The sequence below is a fragment of the Jaculus jaculus genome, chromosome 1, assembly GCF_020740685.1.
Source record: "Jaculus jaculus isolate mJacJac1 chromosome 1, mJacJac1.mat.Y.cur, whole genome shotgun sequence".
NCBI classification, from domain to species: Eukaryota; Metazoa; Chordata; class Mammalia; order Rodentia; family Dipodidae; genus Jaculus; species Jaculus jaculus.
This window is the reverse complement of record NC_059102.1, coordinates 179435881-179462300: the sequence shown is the minus strand read 5'-3', so window position 1 is coordinate 179462300 and position 26420 is coordinate 179435881. Positions and strand designations below refer to the sequence as shown.

Sequence of the window (26420 nt, the reverse complement as noted above, 5' to 3'; positions counted from 1 at the left end):
AAGTGGCCCATGTGTCTGTAATCCTAACATGTCTACGGCAATGGGGGGTAGAATGAGTAGAATCTCAAATCTTGCAGGACAGCTAATTTGATTTTCCTTGTGGCCCGGTGGCCAACAACCACAGAGACTCAGTCTAAAACAACGTAGAAGGGGAGGACAGGCACCCTGAAGCTATACACACACACACACACACACACACACACACACACACACAAGTCCAATTCCCCAACCCCAGTTGAATTAAAAAAGAAAGCTAAGTGAGCTTTTAAGTCTTATGCTTAGGAAGAGCTGAGTTTGAGTTTTTACCAACCAGTGCTATAAGAAAGTATCTTGTAAACTGGGCGGTGGGGCACACTTGTAATCCTAGCACTTGGGAGGCTAAGAAAGTAGAATTGTGAGTTTAAGGCCAGCCTAGGCTACATAGGGAGCTCAAGGCCAGCCTGTTCATGAGACCCAGTCTCAGAAAGCATCTCCCCAAAAAGAAGGTACCATGTGCTGCAGTGATTGGACACAAAGGTTCTTTGCAAGGTTTTCAGGAACTTTCTTCCGAATTGCTTCTGTTAAAGGAGCTGTGGATTATAAATGACACCATGAATACAGGTTCACTTACAGCCAATTTAATAATGCTTGCACAGTTAATTCTGTCAGTCTTCCTCCTACACAGAAATAAATGTGGCCCCAAGGGGCCCAACCACCCACAGAGCTCTTTTGCATGTCTTTTAACCCTCTGGCACACAGAAATATAAGGCTATATCCCAGCAAACATCCAGGGAAACAGAAAAGGTAGTTCCTCTGAAATGCTATGTCTAGAAAACCAGGGCTGATCTCTTATCGGGATGCCATTTCTATGATCTAAGAAAAGATGTTTCTTAAAAGCTCCAAATCTAGCCGGCCATGGTGGCTGATGCAGAAGGATCACTGAGCCCATGAAGTCAAGGTCAATCTGAACAACATAGCAAGAACCGGCCTCAAAAATAAATCAATTAAAGCCGGGTGTGGTAGCACACATCTTTAATCTCAGCACTCGGGAGGCAGAGGTAGGAGGATCGCCATGAGTTCGAGGCCACCCTGAGACTACATAGTTACTGGTCAGTCTGGACCAGAATGGGACCCTGCCTTAAAAAGAAAAAAAAAGTTCCAAATCTACTTATCTATATTATATTCTTCATATATTGCACTTCCATCAGTATAAAGACACTTACAAAAGCAATTTGTTCAGTGTGAGCTACCAGGCTACCTTAGATTCCAAAACTCACTTGCTGTAGAATGCTATAGTAATGATGCAAGCTTCCCAGTATTTGTGCCCTTACAGTCTCCTCCCTGAACCTGGGCTTAACCACATGGCTTGTTTTACCTAGGGCACAGAAGTAAAAATGATATAAGGAATTAGCTAATAGTGGTACATGCCTTTAATCCCAGTCCTTAAGAGGCTGAAGCAAGAAGCCACACATTTAGGCAAACCAAGGATATGTAGCAAGACCTTATCTTAACAAAGCAAAACCAACAAATAACAAAAAAGACACAAGGAAACAGTCAAAAAGTCTCTGTATCTTGGGGCCTGACGTTTCTTGCCTGTGTTGGGAATGATGAGACATTGTATAAAAGAGAGCAGACCTACTAATGAATAGAAAAAAGCCAGTCCTCCTGCTGAATGCCAGATATGTGTGTGAAGCCATCCAAGTTCATTTTCCTTGGTTACCATAACAATTCACCAGAAAATTCTTGTTTAAACAACACAAATTTGCCATTTTTTAGTTCTGTGGGTCTGAGTTCAATGAGAGTCTCATTGAGCTGAAACTAAAGTGCTGGCAGGTCTGTGTTCTTTTCTTGGGGCTCACAGACAGGGTACTTCCTTGCTGACTTATTTGCAGAATTCTGTTCACTACAACTTTAACTTGCATCTTTTTGATGACCATTCTGCCTTCTACTTTAAGATATTAATGTATGTATGTATTTATCTGAAAGCAGAGATAGAAGAGACAGACATAGAGAATGGAAATGCCAGTTCCTCCTGCCACTGTGAATGGACTCCAAGATGCATGTGCACTTTGTGCATCTGGCTTCACGTGGGTATTGGGAAATTGAACTCAGGATGCCAGGCCTTGCAGGCAAGCACCCCAACCATTGAGCAGTCTTTCCAGCCCTGCATCCTACTTTTTAATGACTCACTTAATGAGACTGAGTCTACTCATAACTCAGGACAATTCTCCCATGTCAGGATCTAAAACACCAACATGGTGGAGGGAGACCTGAAACCTCCATCACATCTGCAAAGTCCCTTTTATCACACAGAGTAACATACTCACAGGTCCTGGGGATTCTTTAGCAAATCATTATTCTACCTACTACATATATACATACACACAAACATATACACACACACACACACACACACACACACACACACACACACACACACACATAAATGCTATCTCCAGCCGGGTGTGGTGGCGCACACCTTTAATCCCAGCACTCGGGAGGCAGAGGTAGGAGGATCACTGTGAGTTCAAGGCCACCCTGAGACTATAGTTAACTCCAGGTCAGCCTGGACCAGAGTGAGACCCTACCTCGAAAAAAAAAAAAAAATGCTATCTCCAGTGTGTGTGCATGCACACAGAAAATGTTAGTAAAAGAATTACAGCTGGGCATGGTGGTGCACACCTTTAATCCCAGCACTCGGGAGGCAAAGATAGGAGCATCACCATGAGTTCAAGAGAGTGCAAGCCACCCTGAGACTACATAGTGAATTTCAGGTCAGCCTGGACCAGAGTGAGACCCTACCTCAAAAAACAAACAAAAATTAAAGGAAGAACTACATATCTATATATCTATATATATCTATATGTATATTGTTTGTTTGTTTTTGTTTTTCAAGGTAGGGTCTCACTCTAACCCAGGCTGACCTGGAATTCACTACCCAGTGTGGCCTTGAACTCTCAGTGATCCTCTTACCTCTGCCTCCCAAGTACTGGGATTAAAGGCATGTGCCACCACCACCCAGCAGGAAGAATTATTTTTGGACAAATGCCACCCAACATCTCTCCTCTGTTCCTAAAGACCAATGAAGGCACCTCTCTAAACTGGGGTTTTCCTGCCCTTTAATATATTTTCTCAGACTTTTTCTCAAATATGCTTTAGGAGCAGGAAAAGACCAATAGCAAGTTAATGTCCTCTTGGCTCTTTTGGCTGACTTCCCTGTGCCTGGGTCTTGACTATTAATTGAATGCTATTCAGATTCCATCTCAAAAACAAATGAGGATGGAGACCAGAGGCCTGCCTTCTCCAGACTGATAAGAGCAGCACAGTGCAATTATACCCAAACAGCTTTGTTTTGGAATGTAATCACCGCCCCAGCCTTCTTCCCAATGGGATGGCAACAGTGTAATTACCTCTTCAGGATTCAGTTTGAGAATACAGTTCTTCAGAGCCCTCTTTCTAGAGGAAAGGAACTACAAGAATGAGTCTGTAGCCCTCTCCTCAGTAACAGTTGTATGAGTTGAACCAATTATTTTTTGCTTAAAGCCCAAGTGTAGATTTCATCCTGATTTAATTCCAAGGAAGAATCACATCTCAGGATGGTTCCATTTGAAATGTACCGATCTATAGCTGACTGCTCAAATTCCAATGATAGCTCGTTCAAGTACTAGCTGTGATCTTGGGCAAATTACTTCATCTCTCTTTAGCCTCAGCTTCTTTTGTAAACAAAAATCAGTACTAATATTGTGAAGATTAAGTAGTTTGTATGTGTCATATGTGTTCTGAACACCTGGTATAGAGTATGTGCTCTTAGGGTTTACTTGCTTGCTTGTTCTGAGGCAGGATCTTCTGCATTCCAGGCTACCCTGAACTCAAAGATGGCTTTGAATTCCTGATCCTCCTGAGCTCTACCTCCTAAATTCTGGGATTATAGGTAGTACTGCCATGACTGATTTTATGTAGTACCAGACTGAACCCAAGGCTTCACAAATGGTAGGCAAGCAGCATACTAACTGATCTATAACCCTAGCCCCTGTTTGTTTACTACAAAAGCACATTTGAAGGTGCTGGGGTGTGGTGGTGTACATTTGTAATCCTAACACTTGGGAGGGAGATGAAGGGATAAGGATCAGGAGGAGTTTACGGTCAGCCTGGACAAACTCTTATCTCAAAAAAAAAATTGGGAGACTGGAGAGATGGCTCAATAGCTAAGGCATTTGCCTAAAGAACTGAGTTTGATTCCCCAGTACCCACATAAAGCCAGATGCACAGTAGCACTTGCATCTGGAGTCTGTTTGCAGCAGCTGGAGGCCCGGGTGCAACCATTGTCTCTCTCAGTCTCCCTTCTGTCACATTCTGCTTGCAAATAAATAAATAAAACAATAGGGGCTGGGGAGGTGGCTTAACAGTTAAAGACTTGTCTGCAAAGCCTGCAGGCTGGGGTTTAATTCCCTAGTACCCACATAAAGCCTGACCCAAAAAGCAGAGCATACATATGGAGTTTGTTTGCTGTGGCTACAGACACTGAAGTGTCCATATATTCTCACCCTCTCAAATAAAATACAATTTGGGGCTGGAGAGATGGCTTAGCGGGTAAGCGCTTGCCTGTGAAGCCTAAGGACCCTGGTTTGAGGCTCAATTCCCCAGGACCCACATTAGTCAGATGTACAAGGGGGCGCACGTGTCTGGAGTTCGTTTGCAGTGGCTGGAGGCCCTGGCGTGCCCATTCTCTCTCTCACTCTCTGCCTGCCTGCCTCTCTCTCAAATAAATAAATAAATAATAAAATAAAAAATAAAATACAATTTAAAAAATCAACCAAACAAGCTAGGAATGGTGGCATACACCTTTAATCCCAGCACTCAGGAGGCTGAGGTAGAAGGCTTGCTGTGACTTTGAGGCCAACCTGAGACTACATAATGAATTCCAACAGCAAGAACCTCCCTCAAAAAAAAAAAAAAAAAAAATGGGGCTGGAGAGATGGCTTAGCGGTGAAGCACTTGCCTGTGAAGCCTAAGGACCCCGGTTCAAGGCTTGATTCCCCAGGACCCATGTTAGCCAGATGCACAAGGGGGCGCACGCATCTGTAGTTCGTTTGCAGTGGCTAGAAGCCCTGTCGTGCCCATTCTCTCCCTCCCTCTCTCTCTCTCTTTCTCTCTGTCACTCTCAAATAAATAAATAAAAATGAACAAAAAATTTTAAAACTGTACAATTGAAATACCGTATTCTATAGCCAACAGATTTGGAAGTATGATCTAATACTAGCTCATAGTCAATTGTATGCCTGAATTTCTAAATTGTGTTTCCACAACCCCTCTGCTAGTTCAAAATGATGGGCAATGTTTTGGATCATTTTAAATGCTATTATAGAACTATCACAGTCAGAGTTATCAGCCTGAGTGAAACATCACTTTAATAGGCAGGAGTGACTTGCATAGTTCCATTTTTTTCATGTTACTATTCCAAAAGAAACCACAATACAGTGTGAAACTTTGCTGTTGCAAAAATCAGCAAATATTTGAAAAAAGCAGCAATTGGTAATCTGTCTATATGATAGATTGTAGAGACAGTTCATCTTTTTCATTCACAAAAATAAATGACACATTTTCCTTAAAGATCTATTGTGTACTCTACTTCCCTAAAAATAAAACCCTTTGGGCTGGAGAGATGGCTTAGTGGTTAAGTGCTTGCCTGTGAAGCCTAAGGACCCCGGTTCAAGGCTCAATTCCCCAGGACCCATGTTAGCCAGTGCACAAGGGGGCGCACACATCTGGGGTTTGTTTGCAGTGGCTGGAGGCACTGGTGTGCCTTTTCTCTCTCTGCCTCTTTCTCTCTCTGTTGCTCTCAAATTAAAAAAAAAAAAAAATTTTTTTAAAGACGACCCTTTCCTAACTGGGAATCTATTTTTTTGTTTGTTTTTTTGTGTTTGGTTTTTCGAGGTAAGGTCTCACTCTAGCTCAGGCTGACTTGGAATTCACTATGTAGTCTCAGGGTGGCTCGAACTCAAGGCAATCCTCTTACTTCTGCCTCCTGAGTGCTGGGATTAAAGGCATGCACCACCACACCTACCCGGCTGGAATTTGAACTTTCTGCCCTTCTCTTCCCTCTGTTCCTTTATAGCCTAAGCCAGTTAAATGCTCTGCTTTAGGAAGAAATGTTTTTGGAATTTGCTCTAGTACCAATGAGCCTCACGAGTAAAAAAATCATGAGTTTGCTTGCCAGGCAGCTGTGAAGAATATAGCCCCATAGTTCAAGAAAAGGAAGTACACTGAGCCCCTCCTGCAAGGCACACAGCTGCAATGTGCTGAGTTTATCATACACCCAGGGACATACTTACATAGCCCTGTCAAACGAGACTATCCTTATAAAACAGTATGTGACGGCTGGAGTGATGGCTTAATGGTTAAGGCGCTTGCCTGCAAAGCCAAAGGACCTCGGTTCGATTCCCCAGGACCCATGTATGTAAGCCAGATGCACAAGGTAGCGCATGCATCTGGAGTTCGTTTGCAATGGTTGGAAGCCCTGGCATGCCCATTCTCTCTCTCTCTCTCCTTCCCCTTCTCAAATAAAAATAAAATATTAAATAAATAAAACAGTATGTGAATATAGGGTGACCAGCTAGTTCAAGTGACACTCAACAGAGGACCAAAAGAAAGACCCACAAGGTCCAATAGGTTCCCAGTCAACCAGATATCTCTGTCTACATCATGGTTCACTCCGAGATATACATGCTGGTTGTACTAGTGGAGTCGCAAGGACTGAGGAAGAGGCTGACCTTATGGATCAGGAGGTGATAAAGAGAGGCTTAGGGCCAGCTCCTATAGCATATCCATCCAGTTTGGAATAAAAAGACACTGCCAGCCTGGGACTACATAGTTAATTCCAGGTGAGCTTAGACTAAAAGTGAGACCCTATCTCAAAAAGCCAAAAGAGGGCTGGAGAGATGGCTTGGTAGTTAAGGCACTTCTTGCCTGTAAAGCCTAAGGAAAGGACCCAGGTTCAATTCCCCAGAACCCACATAAGCCAGATACACATGGTGGTGCATACATCTGGAGTTCGTTTGCAGTGGCTAGAGGCCCTGCAGTACCCATTCTCTCTCTCTTAAATAAAAAGTTGTTAAAAAAAAAAAAAAAACAGCTGGGCGTGGTGGCACACTCCTTTAATCCCAGCACTCAGGAGGCAGAGGTAGGAGGATCGCTGTGAGTTCAAGGCCACCCTGAGACTCCATAGTTAATTCCAGGTCAGCCTGGGCTAGAGTGAGACCCTACCTCGAAAAACCAAAAACAATAGCAGCAGTAGCAGCAACAACAATAACAACAAAAACCCCACCCACATAGCAATAATACTGAACACTTACAGTGTGTCAACACAAAACTATTCTCAGGGTTTCACATAGGCAGGAAGCATTTCAGATTTCAATTTTTTTTTTCTGATTGTGGAATATCTGCACATATGTAGTAAGATATCTTGGGGATGTGCCTCAAGTCAAACTTGAAATTCATTTGTGTCAAGTATATGTAGTCTATTTAATCCCAGCACTTGGAAGGCACAGGTAGGTGGATCACCGTGAGTTAGAGGCCACCCTGAGACTATTGAGTGAATTCCAAGTCAGCCTGGGCTAGAGTGAGACCCTACCTCAACGCCCCCCCCCCCAAAAAATTTTATTTTGTAGTCTAAAGGTCATGTGTGTGTGTGTATGTGTGTGTATACCAGGGTCATTTGCCACTGCAAATTAATGCCTATGCAGTTTTACATGGATACTGAGGAACTGAACCTGGGCCAGCAGGATTTGCAAAGAAGTACCTTTGACTACTGAACCTCTCCCTGCCTTGTGTACCAGGTAATTTCAAAGTGTAATGTTTTAAATATTTTTATACATCAAACAAGGTTTCCCTTGCAGTATCATACTGGATAGTTCGAAAAATTGCATTTACTATACATTTTCAGGTTAGGAATGCTAGGTTTGTATTAACTCATTTAATGTTTAAAACAATCCTATGTGAGAAGTACTATTCTTATGTTCATTATATACATAAAGAAAGTGAATCCTCAAAGAAAAACAAATTATCCAAGATTAAACTACTAAAAAGGAGCAGAAAGAATAAACTTAAAGATTCTGGCTCCAAAAAAATAAAAAATAAAAATTAAAAAAAAAAAAAAAGATTCTGGCTCCAAAGTCCAAACTCAAACATTTTGCCAAAATGCCTATCAGCAAATTTACCCTGCAAAAACAGCTGCTCTTCTAATGTCCCACTCAAACTATGAATGGGGACACATTCCAAGCTTACTTAATTTCTTTGCTTCTTTCTTTCTTTAAATATTTTTATTTATTTGCAATAAGAGAGGAGAGAGAAGAGAGTATGGGTACTGGGAAACTGAACCCAGGCTGGCAGGCTTTGCAAGCAAGCATTTTAACCTTGTTCTTAGCCATCTTTCCTCTCTCCCTCCCTCCATCCCCTCCTCTTACCCTCCTTTTGTTTGTGTTTTTAATTTTTATTTATTTAAGAGAGACAGAGAGAAAGAGGCAGATAGATAGTGAATGGATACATCAGGGCCTCCTGCCACTGCAAACAAACTCCAAGAGGTATATTTCACTTTGTGCATTGGCTTTATATAAATACTGGTGTATCGAACTTTGGTCATTAGGCTTTGCAAGCAAGTGAGTTAACTGCTGAGCCATCTCTCCAGCCCTTGTTTTTTTTTTTTTGGTTTTTTTTTTTTTTGAGGCACAGTTTCACTCTAGTCCAGAATGACTTGAAACTCTAGTTCTGGGCTGGTCATGAACTCAAAGTAATCCTTTCCAAGTGCTAGGGTCAAACCCATGAGCCATCACATATGGCTTCAAGCCTTTTCAGACTATACAGAAAACATAAAAGCCTGAGTTAAAGCTGAGTCTATCTACATTGGCAACTGAGATCCTATGGAAGAGCTAGGGAGATGGCTAAGCAGTTAATAGTTCTTGCATGCAAAGCTTGTTGGCCCAGATTCAATTCCCCAGTGTTCACATAAAGGAAGGTGCACAAAGTGGTACATCTGGACTACATCTGTAGCATCAAGAAGACCTAGCATACCCATATTCATTCTCATATTCTCTTCTCCCCAGCTTTCAAATAAATAAATGGAAACTAAAAAAAATCCTATGAGAATCATTAACTTTTTGGTGGCAGAATGAAAGAAAAAGAGAGAAAGAAGAAAGGAAAAGAAAGGAAGGAATGAAGGAAAGGAGGGAGGAAGAGAGGGAAGGGAAGGGAAAGAAGAGACAATCAGGCCATTCCTTGATTAGACTGTAAACTCTCTGAGGGCACTTAATTCTCATAATACATCCAAAATACTCTGGAAACAACTAAGTAGTAAGCATTCAGAAAGCTCTGTGTGAATGTACTTTTAAAATGACAGTCCTAAAAGGACACAAGGGTAAAGTAATGAGAAAAGGACAGAAAAATGAAGTCATTTATTTTTTGTTTTTTGAGGTAGGGTCTCATTCTAGTCCAGGCTGACCTGAAACTCATAGCAACCCTCCTATTTCTGCCTCCCTAAGTGTTGGGATTAAAGGTGTGTGCCACCACACCCAGCCTGAGTCATGTATACTCAAGAGTAGGAAAGTTCATTGACAGAATACAGTATCTTTCCCTAGGAAGGCCTGGAAGAGGGACAGGCAATACAGCATAGAAACTGGAAGGATGGTTCCCAACAAGCGCATCTCTCACTGGTGGCCTACGGAGATGATGGGGTAAAGGGTGGGGACAGAAAAAAGCACATGAATGCTCCAATGGCTGTACACACCAAAGTAAAAGGCTCTGGTGCTGTCCATATTTAGGAAGCCTATGTTCTCAGGGAAAAGTGCTGTATTTACTTCTATTTCCCTGGCAACCTAGCTAGCCAGTTATCGCCTTTGCTTTCATCACTGGAGCAGAAGGAAAGGTAATTGGGTTAATTATTAAAGCAGCACTGATCAGTACCACCAGCACTAACTGTCCATCTATCTGGGGTTATAAACAGCCATCTTAATTGATGTGGAGCTGGAATGTACTTTACTTGCAAAGCTACAGGGTACCAGAAAGGTACAAAGCAGAGAGTTAAGAGTTCAGCCAGAAGACAAAGGGCCCAACACCTGAATTCATATTTATTTCTACTCGGACTTAATACCAAGGTGACCTCCAACAGTATTTACTATCACTCATCATTCCCAGACTCTGCTAATTCAAGTGCAGAGCTAGTACACAGTGAATGATGAATCATCTGTTGTACTAGACATTAGTCCTTTCAGGTTGTGAAATCAGGCCAATTCCTAAAAGTCAGGGACCTGAGATGCCATGTCCCTACTGAGGCTGACCAGATATGAGTAGAAAGAATCCTGAAAGTACCTCCCTGAAGGAAGTAGGCAGGTGGAATCATGTAAGAGAGGGTACTGGTGCTTTCAGAAGAGATAAGGATAGGGCTGGGCGCACTTGGGTAAGCTGAAGCAGGTGGACTGTTTGGAAAAAAAAGAAGCTGGGTGTGGTGGCACACACCTTTAATCCCAGTACTCGGGAGGCAGAGGTAGGAGGATTGCTGTGAGTTCAAGGCCAGCCTAACACTACATAGTGAATTCCAGGTCAGCTTGGGCTAAAGCAACATCCTACCTCAATCAATTAGCCAGTAAATAACAAAGAGGAGATAGAACTGAAAATAAAGTCAATAAGGAAGTTATTGTGAAAAGATAACTATCTTATCCATACAGTCAACAAACAGAAAGATGCTTAGAACCTAAGACTGAACTGGAGCAATATAGTTGCTGGGTTTGTAATATATGATTAATATAATAATATAACTAATATATACCAACATATATGCCAATAATGGCACAAAATGGGGGGATTGAAGGGAAAGGAATTATGTTAGTGCAATGTTTACCAGAATTACACCTGCATACATCTGACTTAAATCCTAATAAAATATACAACAAACATCAATGAAGGCATTAAGATTAAGGTATGGTGCTGGAGAGATGGCTTAGCGGTTAAGCGCTTGCCTGTGAAGCCTAAGGACCCCGGTTCGAGGCTCGGTTCCCCAGGTCCCACGTTAGCCAGATGCACAAAGGGGGCGCAGGCGTCTGGAGTTCGTTTGCAGAGGCTGAAAGCCCTGGTGCGCCCATTCTCTCTCTCCCTCCATCTGTCTTTCTCTCTGTGTCTGTTACTCTCAAATAAATAAATAAAAAAATTTTTTAAAAAAAAGATTAAGGTATGGTATGTGACATCATTCAATGTAAAGCATAGGAAAAACAAGAACAAACAAACAAAAAAAAGATATCAGGGTTGGAATGATGGCTCAGCAGTTAAGGTACTTGCCTGCAAAGCCCAAGGAACCAGGTCCAACTCCCCAGTACCCACATAAAGCCAAACATACAAGGTGGTACATGTGTCTAGAGTTCGTTTGCAATAACTACAAGTGCTGGTGCATCCATTCTTTTTCTGTCAAATAAATTGTGTGTGTGTGTGTGTGTTTGTGTGTGTGTGTGTGTGTGTGAGAGAGAGAGAGAGAGAGAGAGAGATACATACACATACTTTAAGAAAAACTATTATTAAAAAAAAAAAAAAAAAAGAAAAAGAAAAACTATTATTAGAGACAGAAGGGCATTTTATAATGAGGATTAACTTTAATTCATCTCTGATAAGGGACAAATGCATAATTCAGCAATACTTACTTTCAACTCTCAATAATGAATAGAACAAAACACAAAATCAACAAGATATGCAAAACCTGAACACTTATCAACCAAGCAGATCCTGCCTCTACAGAACTCCACTCAATAATGGAATATACACTGTTCCCAAGCAAGAACAGCACATTATACAAACCCCCTCCTCCCAAAATAAGCTTCAATCAATTTAAAATAACTACAATCATATAAAGTATGTTCTTAAACCACAGTAAAATTAAACAAGAGGGCCAGACGTGGTGGTGCATACCTTTAATCCCAGAACTTGGGAGGCAGAGGTAGGAGGACCTCCTTGAGTTCGAAGTCACCCTGAGACTACATAGCGGATTTCAGGTCAGCCTAGGCTAGAGCAAGACCCTACCTCGAAAAACCAAATAAATAAATAAATAAGAAACCAACAACAAGGGCTAGAGAAATGGCTCAGCAGTTAAGGTACTTGCCTGCAAAGCCTAATAACCCAAGTTTGATTTCCCAGTACCCAGGTAAAGGCAGATGCACAAGTGGTATGTGCATCTGAAGTTCATCTGCAGTGGCTAGATGTCCTGGTGTGCCCATTCTTTCTCTTTCAGTCTTTCTTCTCTGTCTCTCTCTACTTGCAAAATTAATAAATAAAATAAAGCCTCTTTTAAATCAACAAAAGGATAATGGAAGGCTTTCAGAAAGATGGCTAAATTGTTAAAACCACTTGTTTGGGCTGGAGAGATGGCCTAGCAGTTAAGGCACTTGCCTGCAGAGCCAATGGACCAAGGATTAATTCCCCAGGACCCACATAAGCCAGATGCACATGGTAGAACATGCATCTAGAGTTTGTTTTTAGTAGCTACAGCCCTGACATGCCCATTCTCTCTCTCTAATGAATAAATATTTTTTAAAAGCACTTGTTTGTAAGCCAGGTGTGGTGGTACACGCCTTTAATCCCAGCACTCAGGAGGCAGAGATAGGAGGATCACCGTGAGTTCCAGGCCACCCTGAGACTACATAGTGAATTCCAGGTCAGCTTGGGCCAGAGTGAGACCCTACCTCAAAAAACAAAAAGCAAATAAACAACAACAACAACAAAAACCCAAAAGCACTTGTTTGTAAAGCATGCTGGCCTGGGTTCAATTCCCCAGTACCCACATAAAGCTAGATGCACAAAGTTTGTTTGAAGCAACAAAAAACCCTGGTGCACGCACACACACACACACACACACACACACACACACACACACACACACTCGCTCTTTCTCTAAAATAAACTCAAAAAAACATTTTAAAGGAAAATGAAGGCTAGAGAGATGCCTCAGTGGTTAAGGCACTTGCCTGCAAAGCCTAAGAACCCAGGTTTGGTTCCCTGGTGCCTCTGAAAAGCCAGACACACAAGGTGGCACATGCATATGGAATTCATCTGCAGTAGTTAGAGGCCCTGCTGTCCCCATTCTCTATCTGACCCCCCTCAAATAAATAAATGAATAAACAAATAATTTTTTTAAAGGAAAACAGAGGGCTGGAATGATGGCCTAGGGTGCTTGCCTATGAAATCTGAGGACCCAGGTTAGACTCCCCAGAATGCATTTAAGCCAGATACACAAGGTGGCACATGTGTCTGGAGTTTGATTGAAGTGGCTAGAAGCCTGGCATGCCAATTCTCTCTTTTACTCATTAAAAAAATAAAAGTAGAGAATGTCCCAAATATAAAAAAGCATACTCCTAAACAACTAATAGGTTAAAGGAGAAATTAGAATGGCTGGGCATAAGGCCACCTCTATCCCAGGACACTTGACCAAATTCTCATGATCTGTCGGTAAGAACAAGAAAATCCTGATAATTCCCCTTGATTTAAATCAAAATAGTAAATTAAGTACATCAGACCCACATCTGCCAGGAACAGATGCTTATTAGGATGAAAGTCAAAAAAATTATGCAGAGCAGATAACATACCCTACATTACTCAGGTCCCTATCTATCAGAAGTTTTTTGTTCTTCCAGTAATTAAATTAACAAGAATGTGTCATATGCCAGGACCTCTTAATTCATTTTTCTGGAGCATCAAACACATAGAAAATATTATAAGCTTAAGAACACTTTGGCAGATACTTCCTACTTGAACTCAAGCAAAATAACAGAAGACAGAACAGAGGAATAATGAGCCAGGTAGATCAGTTTTAATTTTCCAAATCTACTTCTCATAATGTTATTTATGTTGGATAAATGACACAATTTTCTTGAACCTCGGTCTTCTTTCTTATAGAATGGAAATGCTACCATTTACCTCATGGTGTTGGAGCAATGATCTAAGTAGACAATATACTGGAAAATAGTTAGGAGTGACTGTACCTGGCCATTGTAGGTGATCATTAACTTCATTTTAGTTACTCTTACTACACAAAGCTACAGTTGTCTACTAAAAAAAATCAGCAGGGGGAGCCGGGCGTTGTGGCGCACGCCTTTAATCCCAGCACTCGGGAGGCAGAGGTAGGAGGATTGCCATGAGTTCAAGGCCACTCTGAGATGACAGAGTTAATTCCAGGTCAGCCTGGACCAGAGTGAGACCTTACCTCAAAAAACCAAAATAAATAAATAAATAATCAGCAGGGGGAGCTCTCTAGACTATTGCATGTTGTTTCCCTCTGGTAAACTGGAATATCTTTAAATAAATCTATACTTCTTAAAGTATGGGCTCAGAATCTGTGCTGGCTTGTACAGGCCACCAGAAACCTACAGAATTTTTCAAGGTAGGGTCTCACTCTAGCCCAGGCTGACCTGAAATTCACAAAGGAGTCTCAGGGTGGCCTGGAACTCACAGCAATCCTCCTTCCTCTGCCTCCCAGAGCTAGGATTAAAGGTGTGTGCCACCACGCCCAACTTAATTTTCTATCATCACTCCTAAATTCTGGTGGGAATAAAAAAGATCAAAAGTGTTTAATTTTCTACACATCTGTTTTGTTTTGTTTTGGCTTTGGGTTTTAAACCAGGCTCTTGGGCTGGAGAGATGGCTTAGTGGTTAAGGCATTTGCCAGTGAAGTTAAAGGACCCAGGTTCAATTCCCCAGGACCCACATAAGCCAGACGCACAAGAAGCACATGAGTCTGGAGTTCATCTGCACTGGCTGGAGGTCCTGGCTTGCCCATTCTCTCTCTATTTGTCTCTCTTCTCTCTATCTCTGTCTGCTTGCAAATAAAGAAAATAAAATAATAAAAATATTTTAAAGCAGGCTCTCACTCTAGCCTAGACTGACCTGAAACTCACTCTGTGGCTCAAGCTGGCAGCATACTCACAGCAATCCTTGTAGCTCAGTACCAGAATTAAGGCACGCAAAGGCTAGAGGTGTGGCTCAGCAGTTAAACTGTTTGCTTGCAAAACCTGACAACCCAGGTTTGATTCCTCAGTACCTACATAAAGCCGGTGGCACATGTGTCTGGAGTTTTTTTAAAGTGGCTAGAGGCCCTGGCATGCCTAGTCTCTTTCTGTCTGCTTCTATTTTTCTCTCTCTCTGAAATAAATAAATAATAAAATATTTTTAAGAAGCATGCTCAGCCAGGAATGGTGGTACACACCTTTAATCCCGGCACTTGGGAGGCAGAGTTAGGAGGATTGCCATGAATTTAAGGCCACTCTGAGACTACACAGTGAGTTCCAGTTCAGCCTGGGCTACAGTGAGACCCTACCTGAAAAAACAAACAATGCCCATCTGAAAAAGCTGTCTTTATTGATGTCTCTGAACAGCTTCCTAAGAGCCCACTCGAGACTCACTTTCCTCCACAGTACTGGTCACATCTAAAACTCCACGTGTGCATCTACTCTGTCACTCTAGGTGCTCCCCTTACAGAAAGCCACTCACCATGTAAAGATTCCATTTTTGTTTTGCACTTAACAACGTATTAAGGTACAGCCACCACCAAGACTCAAAGCTACAGGAGGGCCAGAATCCTGTCTGTTTTATTACTCTGTTAGCCTACAACACTGCCTGGGACAGAACAGCTGCTGAACAAGTATCTGCTGAATGTAATTGTTCTGGGACTATCACAACCTCATTCCAATCATATAAGAGAAAAGTGCCTTCCCAGGAAAATTGGGAATGCTTGCTGCTAAAAGGCCAATTTCTCTTTCACTCTGAAAGCTATTATTATAGCAGCTCAGTTACATGATCACAAGTAAGTTTAATAAAAAGCAAAACATCTGTATCCAGAAGGACATGAAGGCTCAGGGAAAGGGCTGTTATACAACATTTTTCTCAGCAAGCACCACTGGGTCTTAAAGGGTCATGTCTAGTAGCCACTTAAAATAGAGATAAGAAAACTCTGAAGGTAAGAAAAACTGAAGGTCTTTGATGTTTGCTGGGAGCTCTTTCTGTCTTCTAAGTTAAAGTCTTAGAAAAGAAATAGTATTTTGATATATTGTCCTTTTAAACAACTGTGGGAGGCAGACTAGGAAAGTGGCTTACAATGCAAGTCTTAAAAGTCCATTTTCTAGGCTCAGTCCTGGCTCCTCTACTCCTAGCTACATCACTAATACAGCAATAGTCCACTGTCATCACTGTTCTCTCCATTATTCATTAGGTGACAGCACCTTCCTCATAGAATTACTACAAGACAGAAGTGAAAATTTCCTAAGGTGCTTAAAATACTCCCTAGTACATAGCAAGTAATAAATGTTAAGAATTATAGGAATGAAGCCGGGCGTGGTGGCGCACGCCTTTAATCCCAGCACTCGGGAGGCAAAGGTAGGAGGATCGCCATGAGTTCAAGGCCATCCTGAGACTACATAGTGAATTCCAGGTCAGCCTGAGCCAGAGTGAGACCCTACCTCAAAAAACAAAAAAACAAAACAAAACAAAGAATTATAGGAATGAGCCGGGCGTGGTGGCGCACGCCTTTAATCCCAACACTTGGGAGGCAGAGGTAGGAGGATCGCCATGAGTTCGAGGCCATCCTGAGAATACAGAGTGAATTCCAGGTCAGCCTGGGCTAGAGTGAGACCCTACCTTGAAAACCGCTCCCCCCCCCAAAAAAAAAGAATTATAGAACTGAGAAGATGGCTTAAAGGTACTTGCCTGCAAAACCGGACAACCCAGGTTTGGTTCCCTAGTACACTTGTAAAGCCAGGTGCCCAAAGTAGCATGTGTGGCTGGAGTCTATGTGCAGTGGCAGAAGGCCCTAATTTTTCCATTTCCTCTCTCCCTGCAAATAAATAAAAATTTATTTTGGGCCAGGTATGGTGGTACATGCCTCAGGAGGCAGAGGTAAGAGGATCTCACGGTGGATTTGAGGGCATCCTGAGACTACTGAGTGAATTCAGGTCAGCCTGAGCTAGAGTGAAACGCTACCTCAAAAATCAAAAAAAGAAAGAAAGAGAAAGAAAAAAAATTATTTTAAAATGTCAAGAAGTTTTTGTTCCATTATTATTATTACTGTAATTTTCTAAAGAAAGATTAAAAATGGTACAACTGTCAACACAGAATCTGGATAATAAACCGGATGTGGTGGCACATGCCTTTAATCCCAGCACCCTCCCGGAGGCAGAGATAGGAGGATCACCATGAGTTCAAGGCTATTCTGAGACTATATAGTAAATTCCAGGTCAGTCTGGGCTAGAGAAAAACCCTATCTCAAAAACAAACAAACAAACCAAAGTATCTGGATAATAGGCACTTTAATATGCAAGTTGAGAATGAAACTTGTTTAACTATGTATAGAAATCCTCTATCTCAGATGTGAGGTTCTAGAGTTGAGATTTCCTTGTCTTAATGGCATTTAGCATTCTCAGTATATTCCATATCTGTAAGCAACTGCTTGTAGGAGCACAGTCCTACATTCAAAAGCATGTATAAATACAATCAGACTACTAGGAGCTAGTGAGCATAAAGTACAGAGTAGGAAAAAAAGGGGGCCGGGGGTGGTGGCGCACGCCTTTAATCCCAGCACTTCGAAGGCAGAGATAGGATCTCTGCTGTGAATTCGAAGCCACCCTGAAACTACAAAGTAAATTCCAGGTCAGCCTGGGCCAGAGACCCTGCTTGGGGGTAGGAGGGGGAGGCGGAGATATAGAGATACTGGAGGAAAGGAAGAAAAGAACAACACACATACAGCTGTTCCAAAAAAGCTAAATGCCAAGAAAACAGAGACTTGCTAGCAGAAGAGCAGGAGGTTCTGTGTGGGGTGGTGGAGGCAGATGTCTTGAACAAAGAAGGGTGCAGAAGAGCTCTGTAGTATTACTGCCTGGCAGCAAGTGATTATCTGCCAGTGAGGAGCTTCCACATACCTTCAGCCAAGGCATGAAGCCACAAGGCCTGTTTAAAAACTTGGCAGGACTCTCTTAATGTAGTTATCAGAAGACTATGAAATAGGCACCTGCCAGGACAGAGCCTATGAAGCCCTGGTATCTGGCACAGAAACCCATTAAGAATTCTAGATCTAGGCTGGGCATGGTAGTGCACGCCTTAATTCCCAGCACTTGAGAGGCAGAGGTAGGAGGATCACAGTGAGTTGGAAGCCACCCTGAGACTACATAGAGAACTTCAGGTCAGCCTGGGGCTAGGGAGAGACCCTACCTTGAAAAACCAAAAAAAAAAAAAGAAGAAGTCTTGACCTGAATGTTGGGTCAAGGACACTGCTTTGGGGTGGCTAGGATCTTGTAGCCTTACCAAATGTTACAGGAGATTTGTTAGAAATCCCTAAAACAAGGGTTGTGGATATAGCTTAGTTGCTAAAGTGCTTACTAAGCATGCATGAGGCCCTGGGTTGATCCTTAGGTCCTCATACACCAGGTACACCTATAATCTAATACTGTAGAGGCTCAAAACGCCACAGTCATCCTCAGCCACATAGGAAGTTTGAAGCCAGCCCAGGGTACATGAGACCCTATCTCAAAAAGCTAACAATAGCCTGGGCTAGAGTAGAACCTCACCTGTGCTGGTGGTGGTGTGTGTGTGGGGGGGGTAGTTAACAAATAAGGGCTGAGGCTGTAGCTCTGTGGTAGAGCATCTGCCTAGAATCCACTAGTGAGGGGTTTGGGAAGGGGCTCAGTGGTAGAAGGCTTGCCTGGCATGTGGCTAGCCCTATATTCAACCACAGTGTAAGGGAAGGAGAGGAAGGAGGGGGAAGAGAGGCAAGCATGCATGTATGTATCTGGTATTTGCTAGCAGTGGCAAGAAGCCCTGGCACACCTATACATACATACATACATACACACACACAAGTAACTAAAAAGTTTAGAAGCCGGGCATGATGGAGCACACCTTCAATCCCAGCACATGGAAGGCAGAGGTAGGAGAAATGCTGTGAGTTCGAGGCCACCCTGAGGCTACATAGTAAATTCCAGATCAGCCTGAGCTAGAGTCAGACCATACCTCAAAAAATAAAAATTTTAAAACCAACTATTTTTTAGGACTATTAGAGGTTTCGTGGTGGTTAACACACTTGCCTACAAAGCCTAATGACACAGGTTCAATTCACCAGTACTGATGGAAAGCCAGAAGCACAGGTGGTACATGCATCTGTAGTTCATTGGCAACAGCTAGAGGCCCTGGCACAGCAATTCGTTCTTATGGTCATTCTCTCTCTGCTTTCAAACAAATAAAAATAATTTTTATTTTATTTTATCATTTGGATTTTTCAAAGTAGGGTCTCACTGTAGCTCATGCTGACCTGGAATTCACTATGCTGCCTCAGGGTGGCCTCAAACTCATGACGATCCTCATATTTCTGCCTCTCAAGTGGTGGAATTAAAGGTGTGCACCACCACACAAGACTAATTTTTTAAAATATTTGCAAGCAGAGACAGACAGAGAGAGAGAGAGAGAGAGAGAAAGAGAGAGAGAGTGTGTGAGTATGGGTGCAACTAGTTTCTCTTGCAGCTGCAAACAACTCCAGACACATACATTACTTTGTGCATCTGGCTTTATATGGATAGTAAAGAAGTAAACACAAGCTGGTAGGCCTTGCAAACAAGCAACTTTAACCATTCAGCTGGGAGCTCCAAATAAATATATATATTTTTTAAATCACTAAAACAGTGACTGGGAAGACTGCTCAGCAATTAAAGGTGCTTATTTGCAAAGCCTGATGGCTCTCATTCAATTCCCAAGCTGCTTGTGAAAGCAAGACACAAAAATATGGTGCAAGTGTCTGGTGTTCATTGACAGCAGCAAGAGGCCCTGGCATACCCATTATCTACACACACATGCACGCAGATGTGCATAAATTAATTAATAAGTAAATTTCAACAACAAAAAGCCAATAAAATAAAGCTTATAACATTCTCAAGCCAGACATGGTGGTGCATGCCTTTAATCCCAGCACTTGGGAGAGAGAGGTAGGAGGACCACCGTGAGTTCGAGGCCACCATGAGACTACATAGTAAATTCCAGGTCAGCCTGAGCTAGAGTGAAACCATACCTCAAAAACCAAAACCAAAACAAACAACATTCTCTCAGCCCAGTGAAGGTGATAGAAATTAGGAAAGGAATGTGATGAGGAAACAATCTTTGTCACAGAAAAAAAAAAAAAACAGATTTCTGTGTTGTTCCTTTCTCAGGAGTGTACAGAAGCAGCTGCACACACCGTGTCCCAGAGCCCAGTCACACCATGCCTTAGAGCCTGAGTCACAGGTCACTAAGCAATTTGCTTATCATTGAATTGTCTTGGCAGGGCTTGCCCAGCCCATTTTCTATTCTGCGAATTTCAGGGCCAGCTCCATGGGTCTCTTCCCTCTCTTTTCCACAGATGCCAACACCTAGTGATTACATGTGCTAACAGCAGCAAAAGAATGGAGGTGTGTGCATTAAACTTCTAATTAATCATAGGACTGGGCTCATGAGTATTTTACCAAACCATGAACAAAACACATTTATCATTTGATTAAAGACACAGCTGGAATTTATATATATTTCCCTTTTTCTTTCTAAAACAATGGGAAGAAGCAGAAATAAGGAAGAGAAATAGTTTAACTTAACTGTGCTGTTTTCTGCTTGCAAGTAATTGTATACAGGACTCCTAAGTTTTCAGCCAGATTCCAAGACATCATCATCATCAAAACAGGTAAAGAAGGGTACAGAGATAGCTCAGCAGATAAGGCACTTGCTTGCAAAGCCTGACGGCCTGGGTTTAATTTCCTAGCACCCACGGAAAGCCAGATACACAAAATTATATACAATATGGAGTTCATTTGCAATGCAAGAAACCCTTTGGCGCCCATTCTCATATTCTCATTTTCATTCTCTCTCTCCTTGCAAATAACTAAAAATTAAAATTAGAGGCTGCCCTGAGACTACATAGTGAATTCCAGGTCAGCCTGGGCTAGAGCAAGACCCTACCTTTAAAAACAAAATAAAACAAAACAAAAAACACACACACAAAAAAATTAAAAGGGCTAGAGGGATTGCTTTATGGTTAAGGCATTTGCCTGTAAAGCCCGTGGACCCAAGTTTGATTTCCAAGGACCCATGTTAAACAGATGCACAAGGGGCACATTTGTCCGGAGTTCATTTGCAGTGGCTAGAAGCCCTGGTGCGCCCATTCTCTTTCACTCTCCCCCTCCCCCTTTCTCTGTCAAATAAATTAATTAATTAAAATTAAAATATAAAGGAATAAGAAGCCTTAGCTTCCTGTCCTCACAATTTCAAAATCCAAAGAAATATTTCCTTACCTGCTAGGACCCTGTTAACAGAAGAGTGAGTAGCCAAGCCAGGTTGTCCACGTTCATGAAAAATCCCAGCATAAGGCAAGTACTCAGGTAGCAAAAACCGCCTACAAAAATGAATCAATCAGATGTGAAAAGTCAATAAAACACTATCATACAGCAAAGGATATTTTATACTATATACTCTAAAAAATATAGGCTAAGGGCTGGAGAGATGGCTCAGTGGTTAAAGGTGCTTGCTTGCAAAGCCTTGGTTCAATTTTCCAGTAGCCACACACAAAGTGGCACAAGTGTCGAGTTTGTTTGCAGAGGCAAGAGGCCCTGGAGCACTCATCCTCGCTCTCTTTCTGTCTGCCTCCTTCTTTCTCTTTTTAAAAAGTATTTTATTTATTTGAGAGAGAGAAAGAGACCAGGGGTGGGGGGTGGGAATGGCCCTCTAGCTACTGAAATTGAATTCCAGATGCATGCACCATCTTGTGCACCTGGCTTATGTGGGCCCTGGGGAATCAAACCTGGGTCCTTTGGCTTTGCAAGCAAGCACCTTAAATACTAAATCATCTCTCCAGCCCACTTTCTCTTAAATAAATATTTTTTCAAAAGAATATATACATATATGCTAAGCTTAGCTGGGAATGGTGGTATATATCTGTGATCCCTATAATTGGGAGGCTGAGGCAGAAAGATTGTAAGTTTGAATACAGCCTGAGATATAAAGTAAAATCTGTCTTTAAAAAAAAATGACATGTAACATAAGCTAATTATAAAAAAATAAATAAATAAAACAAAGACTGAGGACTGGAGAAATGGCTTAGTGGTTAAGGTACATGCCTGCCAAGCCTAAGTATCCACGTTTGATTCTCCAGGTCCCACATAAGCCAAATGCACATAGTAGTGCATGCATCTGGAGTTTATTTGCAGTGGCTAAAGGCACTGGTGCACCCATTCTCTCTCACTCAACCCCCCACACTGTCTCTAATAAATAAATATTAAAAAAAAAAAAAAAAGCATATGCTGAGCTGGGCGTGACAGTGCATGCCTTAAATTACATCACTCAGGAGGCTGAGGTAGGACTGCTGTGAGTTAGAGGTCAGCCTAAGACTATATAGTGAATTTCAGGTCAGCCTGGGCTAGAGTGAAACCCTACTTTGGAAGGGGAGGGGAGGAGAGGGAAGGGGAGGGAAGGAGAAGGGAAGGAAGGGAAAGGAAGGGGGAGAAAGGGAGAGAAAGAGAAGAAAATATATAGTAATCCAAGAAATTCATGGAAAAGAATAAAAATTCAGATTTGGGACTGAGAGATGGTTCAGCCATTAAGGCACTTGCCTGCAAAGCATTAACAACCCAGGTTCAGTTCCCCAGTACCCACATGTGTTAATTTGAAGAGATGTCCCCCAATAGATTTAGGAGTTTATTAAAGCTTGTAACTTAAGGGCTGGAGAGATGGCTTAGTGGTTAAGACACTTGCCCTCAAAGCCTAAGGACCCAGGTTCAACTCCCCAGGGCCCAAGTAAGCCAGATGCAAAAGGTGGTGCATGCATCTGGAATTCATTTGCAGTGGCTAGAGGCCCTAGCATACCCGTTATCTCTGTTTCTTTCTAAGTAAGTAAAATATTTTTAATGATTTTTTTCAAGGTAGGGTCTCACTCTAGGTTGACCTGGAATTCACTATGTAGTCTCAGGGTGGTCTTGAACTCTCGACAATCTTCCTACCACTGCCTCCAGAGTGCTGGGATTAAAGGCGTGCACCACCAGGCCCAACTAATTTTTTCACATTTTAGTTATTTCAGACAAGGGGGGAGGGTCAGGGCAGATAGAAAGAGATAGAATGGGCATGCATGGCCTCTAGCCACTGCAAATGAACTCCAGACACATAAGCTGCCACTTTGTGCATCTGGCTTATGTGGGTACTGACTGGGGAATTGAACCCAGGTCCTTAGGCTTCATAGGCAAGCAAGCACCTTAACCGCTAAGCAATCTCTCCAGCCCCAAATAAAATATTTAAAAAGAAAAGAAAAGAAAAAGGCCAGGCGTGGTGACTCACACCTTTAATCCCAGCACTCAGGAGGCAAAGGTAGGAGGACTGCCATGAGTTCGAGGCCACCCTGAGAATACAGAGTGAATTCCAGATCAGCCTGTACTAGAGTAAGACCCTATCTCAAAAAACAAAAAATACATAAGAAAAGAAAAAAGAGCTTGTAATTTAGTCCTCCATCTGCCTGGTTGGAGGAGGTGTCACTGTAGTGGATCCTGAGGGCCAGCCCTAAAGTGTTACTGGGGCAGAACTGATTTCCAGCTTCAGATATGCAGAGTACCTGAGCTTCCTGCCTGGGGTTCCCTGAGTGTTGTTTGTGGTGGTTTGCTTTTCTCTCTCAGCTTGGACTTGTGAAAGGAGGCCAGTTTCTTCTGCTATTATGAAACTTTCCCTGTATCTGTAAACTTCAATAAATCCTGTTCCAGCTGGGCATGGTGGCGCATGCTTTTAATCCCAGCACTCGGGAGGCAGAGGTAGGAGGATTGCCGTGAGTTCTAGGCCACCCTGAGACTCCATAGTGAATTCCAGGTCAGCCTGGGCTAGAGTGAGACCCTACCTCGAAAAATCAATAAACAAATAAATAAATATATAAATCCTGTTCCTCCCATAAACTGTGCCTGGTTTCAAAGTTCATCCCAGTAACATGAAGCTGACTATGACACCATGTAAATAAAGCCAGATACACAAAGTAGCATATGTGTCTGGAGTTCACATGCAGCAGCTGGAGGCCCTGGCATACCTATTCTCTGTTTATCTCTCTGTTTGCAAATAAATAAAAATAAAATTTGTATCCCCTTCCTGCTCTTTTGCTAGAGTAAAGCCTGCTAAGGCTTTTTCTGTTGTTGGTTATTTATTTATTTAGAGGTAGGATCTTGCTCTAGACCAGGCTGTCTTGAAATTCATTATGTACTCAGGGTGGCCTTGAACTCACAGCGATCCTACTACCTTTACCTCCCAAGTGCTGGGGTTAAAGGTGTGCACCACCAAAGCCGGGTGTGGTGGCGCACGCCTTTAACCCCGCACTCGCCTTTAACCCCTCACTCGGGAGGCAGAGGTAGGAGGATCACAGTGAGTTCAAGGCCACCCTGAGACTCCACAGTGAATTCCAGGTCAGTCTAGGCAAGAGTGAGACCCTACCTCAAAAAAAAAAAAAAAAAAAAAAAGGTGTGCATCACCACATTGCCTGCCTTCTACTTTTTCTTGGCACCATTTTACTATCTCTTTTCATTGTGAAATAATCATCTCCTATCAAGTCTTTAGATGGCAGGGCTGGAATACAGGCTCACAGGAAGTAATTTCAGATATGAATAATCCAACGGCCAGGATCTGGGTTTAAAACTAAATCCTAAAGGGCTAGGGGTACAGCTCACAGGTAGAGTGCTGCCTAGCAATGCACAAAGCCATGAGATCCTGGTACCATAAAACAAAAGAACCCAAACCAGCTGCGGAGGCAGAGGTAGGAGGATTGCCATGAGTTCACCCTGAGACTACACAGTGAATTCCAGGTCAGCTTGGGTTAGAGTGAGACCCCACCTCAAAACAAAGCAAAAATAAATAAATAAAAAAGGAAATACTAGGCTTTCATAAAAGCTTCCTCTATTGCTCACTACCCAGTTCTTACCTTGGGACAAAGCGTCCAAGTGAAGGTGCAGACATCCGGGCATTGCGGGGAGCTCGGTGCCTGGATCTGTCACCATTGTCCCTAGAGAAAACAAAAAGATTATATATAAGACAATCACTGAAACCAGAATGATTCACCACTCCAAAAGACAGGCACTTCCAAAGCTAAATTCTAAACTCAAGAGAGGAGACCCAATAGAAATCAGTCATCAGCTAGCTCACTGATTTGAGTGGCACATTGTTACATCACTAAAGAAGGTCCACCTAAAGTGTTGAGTGTTAACCAAACAGTTGAAAGAATAAGAGTTTACCTTTAAAACACTCAAGACAAATTGCAGAAGACACTAGGAAATGGAAAAACATCCCATGTTCTTGGATTGGAAGAATCAATGTGAAAATGGCAATCTTACCAAAAGCAGTCTATACATTTAATGCAACCCCCATCAAAATTCCAATGGTACCCTTCATGAAAATATAAAAAGCAATCCTAAAATTCATTTGGAAGCAAAAAGACCTCTCAAATATCTACAATAATTTTGAGCAACAAAAATAAGGCTTATCAGGCTGGAGAGATGGCTTAGTGGTTAAGGCATTTGCCTGCAAAGCCAAAGGACCTGGGCTCGATTCCCCAGGACACACGTAATCCAGATGCACAAGGTGGCACATGTATCTGGAGTACGTTTGCAATGGCTGGAAGCCCTGGCGCACCATTCTCTCTCTCTCTCTCTCTCTCTCTCTCTCTGCTTCTTTCTCTCTCTCTCAAATAAATAAATAAATAAAATTAAAAAAAAAAATAAGGCTGGAGGTATCATCATACCTGATTTAAACCTATTTTACAGAACCATAGTAACAAAAACAGCATGGTAGCAAGGCATGGTGGCGCACACCTTTAATCCCAGCACTCAGGAGACAGAGGTAGGAGGATCGCTGTGAGTTCGAGGCCATCCTGAGACTACATAGTGAATTCCAGGTCAACCTGGGCTAGAGTGAGACCATACCTTGAAAAGAACCCCCCCCCCAAAAAAAAACATGGTACTGGCACAGAAACAGACACATGGATCAATGGAACAGAACTGAAGACCCATATGTAAATCCGGGCACTTACAGCCCCCTGATCTTCATCAAAAATGCCAAAAATACTCATTGGAGAAAAGACAGCCTCTTCAACAAATGGTGCTGGCAAAACTGGATACATATCTGTCGAAGGATGAAAATCTCTCCATGCACAAGAATTAAGTCCAAATGGATCAAAGACCTTAATATCAGACCTGAAATTCTGAAACTGCTAGAGGAAAAAGTAGCAGAAACCCTTCAACATACTGGCATAAGCAATGACTTTTTTTCCTTTGGTTTTTCGAGGTAGGGTCTCACTCACTGTAGCCCAAGCTGACCTGGAATTCACTATATGTAGTCTCAGGGTGGCCTCAAACTCACAGCGATCCTCCTACTTCTGCCTCCTAAGTGGTGGGATTAAAGGTGTG

The 26420-nt window shown here is 42.4% G+C and overlaps 1 protein-coding gene across 7 annotated transcripts in view; it reads right to left on the bottom strand.

The window, feature by feature from the left end:
- Positions 1 to 26420, bottom strand: part of Ambra1 (autophagy and beclin 1 regulator 1) — a 281415-nt gene that overhangs the window by 112346 nt on the left and 142649 nt on the right. For all 7 annotated transcript variants that reach the window (XM_045153306.1, XM_004657205.3, XM_004657206.2 and 4 more), the window contains 2 exons: positions 24941 to 25021; positions 21297 to 21397 (listed from right to left, as the gene is read on the bottom strand). In XM_045153306.1, the coding sequence (XP_045009241.1) occupies positions 21297 to 21397; positions 24941 to 25021 (182 nt within the window). The remainder of the gene's footprint in view (positions 1 to 21296; positions 21398 to 24940; positions 25022 to 26420) is intronic.